Below are 15,746 nucleotides of genomic sequence, written 5' to 3'. Positions count from 1 at the left end.
TCCGCTTTCCCCCACAGTCCAAAAACATGTGGTACAAGTGAATTAGGTAAGCTAAATTGTCCTTAGTGTATGTGTGTGAATACGAGTGTATGGATGTTTCCCATTGATGGGTAGGGTGGAAGGGTATCCGCTGCGTAAAACATATGCTGGATAATTTGGAGGTTCATGCCGCTGCGGTGAACCCAGATTAATAAAGGGATTAAGTCAAAAAGAAAATGAATGAATGAATAAAAAAATAACCAAAATAAAACAAAACTACCCAGTGGATTGTCTCAGGATAGACATTTTTATAAAACTGGAATACTTTGTGTATGTATTCTATTCCTTTGTGGATCATTTCACAGGTCTGGGGTCAGCTCTAATTAACATGGTCGCTGTCTGACGTTTATATGCTTGAGATATTGAAATATTGATTAGAATTGTATGCACACATCCACATGGAAATTTTGTTAGTCTATCTGCTATACAGTTGAAGTCAGAATTAATAAATCCACTGAATTATTAGCCCCCGTTTATTTTTTCCCCAATTTCCAACAGAGAGAAGATTTTTTCAACACATTTGTAAACATAATAGTTTTAATAACTCATTTCTAATAACTGATTTATTTTATCTTTGCCATGATGACAGTAAATAATATTTGACAATTTATTTTTCAGGACAATTCTATACAGCTTAAAGTGACATTTAAAGGCTTAACTAGGTTAATTAGGTTAACTAGGCAGGTTAGGGTAATTAGGCAAGTTATTGTATAACGATGGTTTGTTCTGTAGACTATCGAAAAAATATATACAGCTTAAAGGGGCTAATAATTTTGACCTTAAAATGGCTTTTTTTTTTTTTACTAAAAGCTGCTTTTATTCTAGATGAAATAAAACAAATAAGACTTTCTCCAGAAGAAAAAAATATTATCAGACACTGTGAAAATTTCCTTGCTCTGTTAAACAGCATTTGGGAAATATAAAATAATAATAATAATAATAATAAATTCTGTACAAACTGAAAGTATAACGCAGTTAATGACGCTAAGTTGGTGTATAATTGTTTGCAGATTGTAAGCAGAGCGGCCTACGAACTCATTTGCAAGTGTTGAAGCTGGCTTCTGCTGATGAAACTGCAAACTATCTTCAGTAAACTTTCTTCATTTTTATTGCATCTCCGACTCTGAGTCTTCTCTTCACCTGACACACCAGACTTTTTATCTGTTAATCTTCATCCCCAACACGATTAAACAGTTATATCCATTAAAATAAGAGTTTGTTCAGCTAAAATCTTTAGGAATAGAAGGATAATACATTTAAATTCAAACAAGTTATTGCAAAAAACATTACAAACTAAAAAATCTCATCTAAATGTTTTTTTTTTTATTTTTCATGTTTGTCTTGATTTTTCCTGTTTATTAAATTTTATTTAGTATTTTCCCTTAACGTATCAATTTGGGTGTACTAATTTTTGGACTTTATCTTCTGTTTTTTGTTAGATTAGCTCCAGTTTTAGTTTCAGTACATCCCTGAATATTCCACAGTCGGCTGTTAGTGGTATTATTACAAAGTGGGAGCATTTAGGAACAACAGCAACTCAGCCATGAAGTGGTAGGCCACATTAAATCACAGAGAGGGGTCAGTGTTGGCTGAGGTGCACAGAAGTCAACAATTTTCAAGAGCTACTGACCTTCTAGCCTTCAGATAAAATTAAATCAACAATTTAAGTGTTAAATTGACTGTTTATTTTATTGTGGATGCTCACTCCAGGTGTAGGTACTTCTCTGCCGTCAAGTGTCTAGACAATGCAAGTGAGCAGGCTTACAGTGTTATGAACTATTCATCACCATTCTGTGTTTGTGTCCTTGTGTCGATATACATGGGAACAAGTTAAGAATCTGGTAGTACATTACATGTTTTAGAGATGAGTTAAAGATCCACAAATTTGTTTTTTAAAAAGTTTGAAAATATCTAATGCATATTTTTAGATAAAAGGGTTGCATTTAAGTGGTTGTTTAACAAGTTTGAAAAGTAGGATTAGATTCAATTGTTAGTAGAATGTTAAGAGTATATTGTTAGGCATTTATTTGGGCACAGTGCAATAAAGCGCCTGAATGAACATTTATATTATACATGGTAACACTTTTCAATAGTTTCAGTAATTAATGTAAGCTATTGTATTCACTAACATGAACAAACAAATGAACAAAACATTTATTACAGAGTTTATCCAACTTATGTTAACATTAGTTAATAAAAGTTGTTCATTGTTAGTTAACTAATGTCAACAAGCATACCCTTTAATAATTTTAATAATGCATAGTAAATGTTAAACTGATTAGTGATAGCTGTGAAATATTTTTCCATAGTTCATGTTATTAAATACATTAACTAATATTAACTTATCGTAAATTCCGCCCTTAATTAGTTCCATGTTAGCAAAAACAGTATGTGCCTGAGTTATTCTTTATATGAAAGTACACAAATTGTTAACAAACATTTAGAATCTAAAAAAATCTCAAAAACACAAGTCGAATATGTACCATAAACATCAATTTCTGTTTTGCCGCTAAGCATAATTAGAACATATTGAAATTATGCTGTGTTAACACATTTGTTTTAGGATGTACTCAATACGTGTGTCATATTTAGATTTTTTTGTAGTATGTCCTAAACAACATGATCGGATTACGCTTAGAGGCAAAACAGAAATTGATGTTTATGGTACATATTTCATGTGTGTATTACATGTAGGATATCTAATAAGACTTTGAGATTCTAAATGTTTGTTAGCAATTAACAATTAGGTTGTTAACAGACCTTTTTGTCTAGTTTGACGTTATATTGTTGGTTTACTCACTGCTTCACTGAGTAGTTTTAATTATGTGTATATTTTTAAACACATAGGATTTCTGTGTGCTTCAAACATTTTGGTAATACTTTGGAATAATGTTCCTTTTGTTAATGTTAGTTCAAAGAGCAATACAATTGTTTTTGTATTTCAAAATCTTAGAACCTTCTTAAGAAAGTTAACTTTGGTTATGTTAGCTCAAGTCTGTAAAACATGATTGACAAATATAACTTTCCATGTGAAAGTATACACTATAAGAGGTGGTTTAACTGATTTACTTACCAATCTTGTTAGATTACCACATACTTTTTTTTAAAAATTATTTTGTAAATAATTACCAATTCCGAATAAACTGCTACAGCACATAAACCCGAGATGTGCCAAAACATATCAATTATTAACAGAAGTCAATTGTGCGAGTCACTTAATTATTCAGAGACGCGCAATTATCCTAATTCAGTCATTCTGAGTGAATGGCCAAATGCACGAGAGGAGGTCATCTTATCTGCTCGAGCAGCAGTTCTTCACCAGCACTGTAAACACGCTCTTATCGCGCCCATATTCTACGTCCAGCTGGTCGCAAAGTCCATTAGCGAGTTCACATAACTGTTATTTATTTGTAGGGGAGCAAGTAACACTGGAAGGCTCGTCTGTTTATAAAAAGCTGTGTTACAGCGTGCTAAAAAGCTGAGCTGAATAAGGAACCGCCCTAAAGCCGGTCTTGTAACGTGATCTAACACGCGGCTGTGAATCCAGCGCTGCTCATTCGCACTGCAGATCGTCTCGCAGGCTTTTTCGGCTAGACCAGTAACTGCGACCCTTAAAACTCCCGTTAGGCCCCAAGGACAAATAGCCATAAATACATCATCTGCTGCCAATATTTAATATCGCAGCAACCCAGTTGCCATTTCGGAGTTTTAACATGGAGAAGACGCTCTGGACATGGACGCTTCTAGCGGTCTTTTCTCTGCTGGTAGTGAAAGGTAAGCGCTGCGCCCCTCTTTGTTGAACCCGGTGCCATGCCTACTTCATCATTTTTATCGACACCATGGGCAAGCATTGATTTAAAGCATTTAAATGGCATTTTTCTTCTTTAATGTGAAGCGCTGGGTGCGTGAATGCCATAAATCACCGTCTCCGAGTTGCGTTTTAACATCTGTCTGGCTCTCGATCATCTGTCTGGGTCTAGCCATTGCTCCGGCGATGTGCTTAACATGCTGAGGCTCAACAAATGACAATCTTATTTTTACCAAAAATAAAACTCCTTCGTTTTTAATACGTTGTGGTTTATTGCACCTCAAGTCGCTTTGAATTTGTGCGTTATACGCATATTAATGAGGAAGGGAAGGATTTTTTTGTTCTTGACTGTTGAATATTAAAAAGTGCATCGCTAATTTTAATCCCCAGTATGTCATATTTGATTCCTCTTGCGCAGAGATGTATTTAAGACTAATTAAATATTGCTGATTTTATAATCCTGCTAAACAACAATCTTTTATTGTTTGCCGTATTCAACAAATAATTAACATCGTTGTGAATTTTAGCTTATGAATTTAGCTTATAGTCATACTTTGCAATAGCTTTACAGTGTATTTTGTTCCGAACCCCTCGTTTACTATGAAGATAAATCTTCATTGACAATTTTGTGGAGACGTTCATCCAAGTAAAAATAAATGAATTAATAACCAGTAGTGCGTAAAATATATGTTCAGAGAACAATGTCGACTCAACTCCACAGTCCAGTCTCCTCATCTTTTCACGGTACAGGTAGGTTGGGAGGCTTGGAGGAAGAGCGCATGCGCATACGAAGCCACAATGCGTCCAGGTACAGCATAGGAGTTAGGAATTTTTTGGAGACTGCGGAAGATAGGAAGATACCATCATTTATGATGGGGTACAGCCACCCTCTGCTGATGTGTGAGACACACGAGTTCAATGTCAAAGATTTCAATTTAGTCTGAGCAAAATTAAATAATAGGCGTATGGGGAGGAAAAAAAATCCCCTTAAAAAAAAATAAAAAAAACTACAATGAAGCAGAGATGATGTACAACCCATGCTGTATTTTGTAAATCCCCTCCACCTATGCCACTACTGTAATGAATCAGGGATGCCAGCGTCTGCAGTTCTGGCAGAGGTAAACGGACCCTCCCTCTTTTCCTCTCAGCCACACCTCTCTGATGTATATGTAATGAGAGATACATGTTCACACCTCCTTACCTGAAAACTCATGGTTTATTTACTGCTGTTTTAGGTTCATGTTTTGATAGATTTTCATTTCAAAGTTGTCAGTTATCTAGAATACTCTGCCATCTAAAAAATGAATTAAACACATTTAATTAAAATATTGCAGCAAGCCTGCGACTGTTGTCAAGTGGAAAACATTTGATAGATTAACTGCTCTCACATGATGCATTGATCATAAAACAGTGCCAGTGCTGAGCTGGCTTTGGCACCACTTGCACCAGGGGCAACTGTTGCTTTTAGCTAAACCCTCCCTGCATGCACCAAGACAACCTATAAAGCCACAGAGCAAGACATATAGAAATAGAAAAAAAGTGGATAGAGATAAAAAAAAAACAAATAGATTAAAATAGAGAAGACTGACTAGAGAAGTGCTGAACCACATTATCTGTGACCCAGTGCTAAAAATATATGGTAGACATTGATTGCATAAGACATGGAGAGCTACGTCTGGCTTAATACAGAAGAAGCTATTTAGAAGAGTACTACCAAAACTGACACATGGGGAAAGAATCTTTGCATAAATGTCTTTGTTGTGTAGTACTTGAACACAAAAGACCCTTTGTCCCTTTGTACTTGAAGAATGCATTGCTTAGCTGTCATTTACGCGTCTTTGTTAAAATCCAGGAATGTGGCGGCACTACTGTGGAATTGGTATCATAAAAGAGAGTTTAGTAAAGTTGAGCACAGCATCCCGTTTTTAGCATCAATCCATCATCTGAGATTGTCATTACAGCACCTCATTCTGCCAGTGTTGCAGCATTATAGGGCTAGGATGCTTTGCATAAACAATGTTTTTTAATGTACCTGTATTGCGTGTTAGAATCACATCAGATCACATGATCTGAATACTGATTTACTGCATGTTCATAAATGAGTTGCACAATTATTTTGGATTTTTCTGATTTTGTTCTCTGTTTTGTAGGCATGAGTGATGGACTAGACCTAGCAGATGCATTAGGTGATGATGATGATGATGAACCAAGTAAGTTTGACAGTTACTGTATAATGATGTAATAATCAAAGGATGCGGTATTGACCATATTAAGAAACAGCATTGTCATGGTTCAGAAGGATTTTATTTTGGACATGGTTATCATTTAATTTGAGTCTAATCCTACAGCTACCAAGCCACCTAAGGCGGATCCTGGAGCAGGCGGTGCTGGAGGAGCAGGTGAGAGTAATAATTGTTCGATGTAATTAGTAACACTGTGATAAGACACAAAATCATTAAATGAGCATTTCAAAATTAAATGATGCAATAATTAAACGCTGATTATGACTTGAAAACATTTTATATTATTAAAAAAAATCTGTATTTTGTTTAGCAGTGAAACCCACTCTTAAACCTGTTAAGCCCACAGTCAAGGAACCAGCAAAGCCTAAGCCCAAACAAACAGGTGAGAGACACTTAATATATCACAGTTGCTTGTTACACTTGAGGATATGTCTCTAATAATCTGGGGAGACATTTAAAATGGGTGTTTACATTTTAGAAAGCTTCTCTAATCACACTTGAGTTTTCAAGTGTTAACCAAAACTTTACCGTGCCCAATGAAACAGAAAACTCTAAAATCATCTTAAGGCCCTGATGCAATTCAAATGAAAAACTGAAATGATGTAACTTCGAACAAAATCTGACTGAAACATTTGTTTTTGAGTTTGTTTCGGCTCTTCAAAACAGCTGACCTAGGCAATCTTTATGGATAGTTTGTTTTTTGCTCCCTAAATCCTTTAAGCTACTATTGGTCTTTAGCAGTTATGTCATTGGTGGGTGTGTTCTGGAGCTCCGCCTTCTTTGATGTGCATTTGTTTGCCTGCCAATTTGTTTCTCATTCAACAGAGATGAAATAGGAGAATAACATCCAAAACAACAGCACCAAGTTAGCAACATGAATACACTGGAGGGTCGAGTAGAAAAGCTGGTACAGATGAATTCACACCTATGCAATTCCTCACAGAGAGATCTTAAATACTCAGAAAAGACTTTTAATTCCTGGATAAATTGTTGAAATTGGAAACACGTTTACAACTCAGCCTTGCGGGTGTGGGAATGTTCGAAAACAATCTCAAACTTATTTTTGCTCTCAAATGAAGAACAATTTTAAATCAAGGGGTATTTGATGTATCGGTGTTCTTTAGATAAGGGATTAAAAAGCCTTTATGTGACATCTTGAGTTTTCATGTCAAAAAAGCCTTTTAACCTTTTGACCTCTTTTTAGAGTGCCTTGCACTTATGATTTAAGTTAATTTAGCTTAGTTTGAAGCTTACTTTAGTTTGGGCCTTAACTGTGCATGTGCAAAACAAACAAAACTGCTTACTCCAATGATGCTAGGCCCAGGGATAATAAAGTTAACATGTTATTCCCCAGTTACTAATGTGTCAAGGTCGAACTTAGGGCATGTTGAGATGACAAAAGTGTACATAAAAATATAAATAAAAGTGTTTTTTCTTGAGATCACTACCTTGTCAGAACCATCCACACTTGGATCTGTAACAATGACTACAATGCTGCATTATGCATGACAGTTCAGTAAATGGATATGCCATTTTGTAAAGAAACATCATGCCTATACACATGCAATCCTAAAGTCTGCCTTTCTGCTGTCCCATGCACGGCTGTAGACTGAATTCATAACACATACACTTCCTTTTTCAAAACTCTTATGTTTTGGGGCCCCTAAAACGTTGCCGTCCTGTCAATAAATATCCAAAAACATAATTACGATTTTAGTTGAATACCGTTGCGCAAACCTACCTCTAAATGCTAATCGTGTTTGGTCTGAAAACATGACTTTTACAAAAATAGACTATTTTAATATAGTATTATATATAAATTATTTAATATTTAAATACTGTATAAATTAATGTACAATCATCAGTGTGGTGATTGTACAGTTATTTATACATCATCGTGATGTTGCTTCAAATTGTCTTTTAAACCAGAAGAACAAATTTGATCAATTTTTTTTTCATTTGTAAGTGAAATATATGTCTAATAAGTGTTTTTAGCAGCACAGCAGATATATATTTAAAAAATCTAAATCTGTTTTAGGGTTTCGTGATCCTTTAAAAAGTGAATAACACATACTGTAGGTGGCAAAAAACTGGGTCATACTTTATTTTGATGGTCCGTTTGTTAAATTTAAGTTACATTGCAACTTATTCTCATTAGATTATAAGTAGACTGTTAGGTTGAGTGTAAGTTGACATGTACTTGTAAAGTTTCTTATAGTCCGTTAAATGTCTGTTAAAGGAGCAGTATCAACAGATATTAAGCAGACAGTCTACTAATACTCAAATGGACCATCAAAATAAAGTGTTACCTAATGTATTTTTACAATATGTGTGACCTCAACCATGGCATAACTTTGTGTATTATGTTTTTTGTATTTTGTTTGTATGTTTATTTATTTATTTATTATTATTATTATTTTTATTTATTTAATTATTGATTTTTTTTCTTTTCCTTTTGCTGCTATACTTGTCTACTGATAGATTTGTCTTTGCCCTTTTTTTGTTTAAAAAAATAAAAAAAATAAAGTGTTACCAAAAACTGTTTTTTACATTTATAGCCTTGGGAGAATATCTCCAAAATGTTAAATAGAATGAAAATGCAATCTCGTTGCGTACGGAAGGCCAAAATGTAGGAAGAAAAATCGTGTTTACAGATGTATCCAGATTAGTGCAGATGAAGCTCAGGATAAGCCTAAAGCAAATCTCCATCTGCACCCTACTGCTGCTGTTGCGAAAATACACTGTTTTTGTGTCTTGTGTTACTTATGCTGAGTCACAGAGAAACACCTAGAGCTCACATATTTATCTAAGGTAAAAAAGAAAGAAGAAAACTTTGTAAATAGCAGAATTGCACTTAATTGTGTATGCAGTAAAATACAAATCTAACAATGGTGTTTTGTATGTTGGTGCCCACTAACTACTCTTCATCACTTGTTTGAATGCCCTGCACTCTCTGAAAGTCAACTGCTTTCCAATACTAACATATTAACCTTCACTAACAGCAGAGACATACACTGATCTCTTTGACGCCACCATTCGGCCAGCCCTGTTGCCCCGAACAACCCCTAATCCTCTCCGAACCTCCGTTACCCCCCGGAAAACCCAGTCTGGTGTGTACTGTGCTCGTGCTGTCAGTTCCCCTCGTAGAACCGTCCATCGTCTTTGTGTCCGTGTGTGTCTGCATGAGAATTTGTGTATTGACAGTCACTTTAAATAGGATTAAAGGCCAAAATGAATGTTTAATCTGATTTTTTTTTTCCAATCAGCATTTTCTAGAATGCTCTGAAAGTACATATTCAGAGAAGCAGAAGATACAAATGAAAGTGGCAAATATCGAATTATATTAATAATGCATGCCTCTGATATAGCAATTACATACATGACTTTCTTCAGGTGTTTATTCACATCATTTCTGTTTTTTTATGCAGTAAGAACAGACTTTACAGCAGCTAAAATAAGTCATAAGCACAGATTCAATTATATATGTGAACTCAACCCAAGTCTTCCAACAAAAATAATCAGTGTCTGGATATCACAGTGCATTACGATCATCGCCATCTTGTCTGGTTCTGTGTGTCTCATCTGTGACTCATAAAATGTAAATGTTTCTTGTTCACACCTCATATTATACAGTAGTAGTTGTTTTTCATTGTCACTTTGTTGTATTAAAATGAGTTAGTTCTGTACGTGTGTTATTTGTCATTTAGTGATTAATTATTTTTGGCTGACAGGTTTAGATGACTTCGATCTCGCAGATGCCCTAAACCCTGACAATGACATCAAAGGAAAGGGTAAAGACTCTGGCAAAGGTGGTAAGTATTTTTGATTTGGGTCATTTTGTGGCTTAAGCCCTTTAAAATTAATTTAATTAACTATTTTTTAAATATTACCTTTTGTTTGGTGTGTAATGTAGATGTTCAATCATGTAAGAGGTTTGCGTACAAAGATTTTACAATATATTTAGTAAAAAATACTTGCTGACTCCTAAGAATCGTTTCAGAACTGCACAATTGAGTCATCGGTAGGGCCAGACAGAATCTGCGAAGAATTTTCACTATTTCTGCAGAGAATTTTGTAAAAAATCTGTGGATTGATGCAGAATCATTTTGGGAGTATCATAATTAATAACTTAATATATGAAGTAAAAAATAATACTTTTAACATTTTTATTTGATGTTTACAATGCAAATCCAATTCGATCCACTTATTTGGTAAACAAAGCAAGCCTTTACAAATATTACTTTACAAACTGTATTGTAAATTAATCATGAATATTTTTATATCAGTCAATAATATTACTGAAATTAATTTAAAAAATCTGAATAAATCGAAATTTACACACATTTACACAATTAAATAAATAGCCTCAACGATGGGATAAAATCTGCGGAAATCTGCTGATTTCTGTGCGCGCAGAAATCCAAAGATTTTTAGCCAATTACTGAGTCTGTTGATTTACTTGTGTAAGTGTGTATACATTTATATTTATTCAATTTTTAAATTAATTTCTGTAATATTGTTGGTCAAGATGAAAATGTTCATAAGATTAATTTAGAATACTGTTTGTAAAGTAATATTTGTAAAGTAACGCTGTAAAGTCTTTTAATAGATTTATTATATCAGAAAATTACTTTGTTTACCAAATAAGTGGATTTGAATTGTAAACATTAAATAAAAGTAAAAGTTTTTTTATTTTTTAATTTCGTATATTAAGCTTTTAGTTATGATGGTCCCAAAATCATTCAGCATAAATCCGCAGATTTTTTTTTACAAAATTCTGCATAAAATTTCAGCTGATTCTGTCTGCCCTAGTCATATACAATTGATCTACATATTGTAAATACATAATGCGTTTTTATGATGCTATGGATTTTATTGGATGTCAATGAACAATGTCTATTTCGACCATAAACACTTCCCTTTGTTTGTGCTGAAGAAACATTTATTGTTGGGAATACACATTTATTCTAGCATGACTTTATGCAGCTCAACAAAAACTCCCATTATAATCATTCATATTTGAAGGAGCACTGATTTCAGCCAGCGAGTTTCTATAATCTCAAGTGGCGACTACTCTGTACGCATCAGATTGACCCTTGGCTTATAAACCAACCACACATTTCTCTGGGGTTTATGATTTTCTAAACTTTTCTCTGAGAAAGATTCTAATTATGTTGTGCTTGACATAGAGGTTCAGGCTGATCAACTTTTACTTCCAGTGTTTTGTCACTTGACTTGAGTGTGAATTAAATGTGGTACAATCGATTCAAATGAAACTGACCTACAATGTGAGGAAGTTTCCAAAGCTGGGATTTGGATATTTTGAGCCATTTGGTTTCTAAAAAGCAACAGAAAAGGCTGTCTGCTAATCAAAACAGAGACGGTTTACATAAATTACTCTTTTATATGCATCAGATTGACCCTTGGCTAATTAACAGACCCAACGTTTCTCTTGAGTTTATAATTTTCTAAACTTTTCTCTGAGAAAGATTCTAATTATGTTGTGTTTGAAATGGAGGTTCAGGCTGATCAACTTTTACTTCCAATGTTTTGTCACTTGTAAAATTGATTCAATTGTAATTGTCCTACAATGTGAGGATATTAAGAGAAATAGTTTCCAAAAACCAACAGAAAAGGCAGTCTGCCAATCAGAACAAGCTTTTGTTTCTTTAAAGCATTTGGCCAATTGAATTAACAGACATATAACCTGTTTTTTTATGCTAGCACACCTAATTTAAGAGACTTTAAAAACAAAATTAGCAAATTACCTTTGAAGTAGCATAATAGGTGAAGTTTCCTTAGAATAATGCAGGCGTTAAGGTTTCAATATAAATTTCCCACAGGACAAAATCCAAATTTTGCCACTTCAGATAGAACTAGCCCAATTTAATGAAAGGTTTAGGCTAAAAATAAATACTTTAATTTGTTGTACGTTCCTAAAAGAGAAGTTGTGATGAGCTGCAAAGAAACATTTTCTTTCATAAAGCCATTTCTTTAAAAAGAGATATGAAACCATGAAAGCAAGGAAGAATGAGGAAAAAAGAAACTGTCCAATTTGTTAAGTTCATTACATAGAAGGTATTTTTGAGAATTTTTCCCCAAGTGCTTAATTTACAAAGCAAAAGTGGCACAGAAGCAGCTGAGAGGTGGCAGAAATGTATTTACACTTGGATTAAATCTGTATACTTTGATACTCTGGGCTGGGTGAGAGCAGGCCTCATTTCGTCTGGCTGTTCAGACAAAAATCAGCTGTCTACTTCTCTAAACATCAAAATATCTGCATCCTGATTACTTCAGGTATCTGTAAAAGGCCCATGTGGTCATCAAAAGCAAAGTCCAAAGAATGATATAATAAAGAAAATAATATTACAGTCTGTCACTGGGGAAATTTAGACTATAGTGTTGCTAGTCAGCATGACTTAACCCAAGCTAGCTGGATTGATGGCATTTACTGTTCCTACTAGATAAAGAGGTCGGAGGAGGAAGCCGTGATGACGGCACCCCCAATAGCAGAGGTGGTAAGAAATAAAGGAACAGTTTGGGAAACACCTTTAGCACCCTCTTCTTCTCTTTACCTTCCTGGCTGAAAGACTCACCCCTTTTGTGCTCATGAATTACAGCTAATCTCTATGTGGTTAAAATTATAACCTGCTTTCAGATTTCAGCACAAGGTTTTTGGGGACTGAAGCAATAATCACCATGGCTCTTAACCTCTTGCATCTTGTCTTTGCATGATTTGGGATGTATTTAATCAGATTGCTAGTTTGCAGATTGCTTTCGCTGGCTAGTACTGCTGCTGGGTATTGATACATACTTTACATTTCAGTTCTGACTGACAAGCTTTCGATTGGATAATATTTAGTTGCAATCCCTCTTCAAATCACAATCTGTTCATTTTTAGATATTTTAGGTACATAACATTTCATCTTGTAATGGTTGTGTATTCACACAGACTACTTGTAAAGAACTATTTCTTTTTTACATTTTAAAGCAAATAGCTACTCAGAAACACATTCATTCATTCATTCATTTTCTTGTCGGCTTAGTCCTTTTATTAATTCGGGGTGAATGAACCGGAATGAACCGCCAACTTATCCAGCAAGTTTTTACGCAGCGGATGCCTTTCCAGCCGCAACCCATCTCTGGGAAACATCCACACACACACACTTATACACTACAGACAATTTAGTCTACCCAATTCACCTGTACCGCATGTCTTTGGACTGTGGGGGAAACCGGAGCACCCGGAGGAAACCCACGCGAACGCATGGAGAACATGCAAACTCCACACAGAAACGCCAACTGAGCTGTGGCTCGAACCAGCAACCTGCTTGCTGTGAGGCGACAGCACTACCTACTGCGCCACTGCTTCGCCCATGTACATATTCATATGAGACCATATTTTTCAGTTTATTTAGAACTTTTGGGCAAATGTTTGAATAAAAATCTAAAAATATAAGTTATAAAAATATAACCCTTTTGATTAACAAATAATAATAGGTCTAACCTAAAAATACACAACATTGCTAAATAAACTGCAAAATGCAAAGATAATAACTTTCTCTGCTGTTATTCATGTTTTTGTCTGCAACCCTGTGATGGCAAGTAATATTGCACTGAAATAAATTATATTATATTATATTATATTATATTAATGGCATTCCTGAGATAAATGTAATGTTTTGTAATATCAGGCTTACAAACTTTTTACTGATGTCTTCAAACAACGAGCGATTAAATGAAGAATTTTATATATATATATATATATATATATTTCACAGCCCTATCGCATATATTTAGTACAAGTGTTTATTTATAATTGCATTTAGCCAGTGAGCTAACATTGAATGGTGTTCCTAAGGTAGCATTAGATGTAATGTTTCCTATTATGTTCATGCTTACAAAATTTTTACTGACGTCTTTAAACATCGATTAAGTGAAAAATTATACATATCATGTAGCATACCTTTTGATTTTCATTCATGTTCCTTTCGGTAAACCTAAAAATCAGGCTTTTTCATGCCATTGAACTGCATTAAAAAGTGTTAGAAGAAGGTGTATCATAATGTGAAGTAAATAAATGAGAAGACTAGTAATAATATTATTCTTGTTCTTTGCAACCGGTAGAATAATAATCAACACTTTTGTAGGAAAAAAAATACAAAGATACATTTTGAGGATCAATTTAAAATGAAGCCTTTTTTTCCCTCCTAATCAGCAGCTCAGCTTTCTGTTTCTAGCCGTTTCAGGATATTGGGTTTTTTCCTCTTTTAGTGACCCCAAAGCTTTACTTTCCTTAAATTGCATGGGTCTAATATTGAAAGCTAATGGGACTAGTAAGAAACTAACGTTTTTCTAATTTTTCAGGAAGTCAATTCTCAGACGATGACCTTTTGGATGTGGGAAACGATAACTCTTACAAACCCGACAAAGGCAAAGGTGACTACTTAAACCATCCTTCATTTTGAGGGTTAAATAAAAGAAAGGGCTTCATTTCAGTGTTCATATTTCAACAGGTGGAAAAGGTGGAAGTTCCAGTAATGTTGGTGATTTGGATCCTGCTGACGACAACAACTACGGTAGGATTAAGAGTTATTGAAAAACAATTGTGGGTGGCTTTTGTATATTTGTCTATTAATAGTAGTCTATGTGTTGATCCACAGACACCATGGCTGAGACTGGAACTATTGCTGGCATCGTGAGCGCTGTAGCCATGGCTCTGGTTGGTGCAGTGAGCAGCTACATCTCCTACCAGAAGAAGAAGCTGTGTTTCAGCATACAGCGTAAAGATAAACACATTTCCTTCTTAATGGCACCACATGGCTTTCCCTTTTCCCGCCACTCATTATAATGTGCTTCATCTCATAACAGAGAGTCTGAATGCAGATATGGTGAAAGCAGATGCCCCAGATGCTGTAGTCGCACAGGAGCCACAAGGTATTTAACCCTTGTTTATCTTTTGTTTGTAATGCAAACGTCTCTATATGACTAAATTTAGTTAAATTTAAAGGGATAGTTCAACCAAATATGTCAATTCTGTCAATAATTATTCACCCTCATATTGTTCCAAATGCCTGAGATATTTTGGATTGAATCTGAGAGCACCTTTATCCTGCATAGACAGCAATGGTACCAACTCATCCAAAAACATTACCAAAACAGTCTGTATGTTTTCAGTAATTTAATCTGAATATTATGAAACTATGAGAATACTTTTGTGACAGTCTATTCAAGTTGCTTCTTCTCAGTGTCAGTATAAGTTGCTTATTCATGAGAGCGCTTTGCTCTTTATGCATGTCGCTCTTAGGGTGCTTTCACATCTGTAGTTCGGTTCAGCAGCTGGATTAGTCCGAAGATGCGCAGTACTTTTTGCATTTGGTTCTGTTTTAGTTCGGATCATTTTCTCACCACAAACAAACCGCTCCAGGGTTCGTTTGAAAGCCACCTCTTGAAGGAAGTCTCGTTATTCTTTTTTGGAGCACACTCAAGTGCGATTGCTACATTCACACCTGCCCAATCGTACCGCACAAAGAGGGACAACAAACTCTAGTGCAATTCAACCAAACTAAATAAGGCAGGTGTGAAAGCACCCTTAGTTGCGTTGCTGCTGACTTGTACCTCAGATGTGCCTGTGCTTTGTTTTAAACAGAGGAAAT

The 15,746-nt window shown here is 34.9% G+C and overlaps 1 protein-coding gene across 19 annotated transcripts in view; it reads left to right on the top strand.

Moving 5' to 3' along the window:
- The first annotated feature begins 3,431 nt into the window (after nt 1–3,431).
- The window catches only part of cd99l2 (CD99 molecule-like 2), a 16,810-nt gene continuing 4,495 nt past the window's right edge, over nt 3,432–15,746 (top strand). The window contains exons 1-11 of one of the 19 annotated variants that reach the window (XM_087258815.1): nt 3,579–3,813; nt 5,998–6,057; nt 6,196–6,246; nt 6,404–6,472; nt 9,096–9,200; nt 9,822–9,902; nt 12,555–12,608; nt 14,458–14,529; nt 14,607–14,669; nt 14,754–14,873; nt 14,962–15,027. In XM_087258815.1, the coding sequence (XP_087114941.1) occupies nt 3,753–3,813; nt 5,998–6,057; nt 6,196–6,246; nt 6,404–6,472; nt 9,096–9,200; nt 9,822–9,902; nt 12,555–12,608; nt 14,458–14,529; nt 14,607–14,669; nt 14,754–14,873; nt 14,962–15,027 (802 nt within the window). In that variant the 5' untranslated portion in view covers nt 3,579–3,752. 19 annotated transcript variants of the gene reach the window in all.

Source organism: Danio rerio, chromosome 7, assembly GCF_052040795.2.
Source record: "Danio rerio strain M-AB ecotype USA chromosome 7, GRCz13ab, whole genome shotgun sequence".
NCBI lineage: Eukaryota > Metazoa > Chordata > Actinopteri > Cypriniformes > Danionidae > Danio > Danio rerio.
Note: the sequence above shows the minus strand (reverse complement) of the source record. Positions and strands in the feature narration are given on the sequence as shown.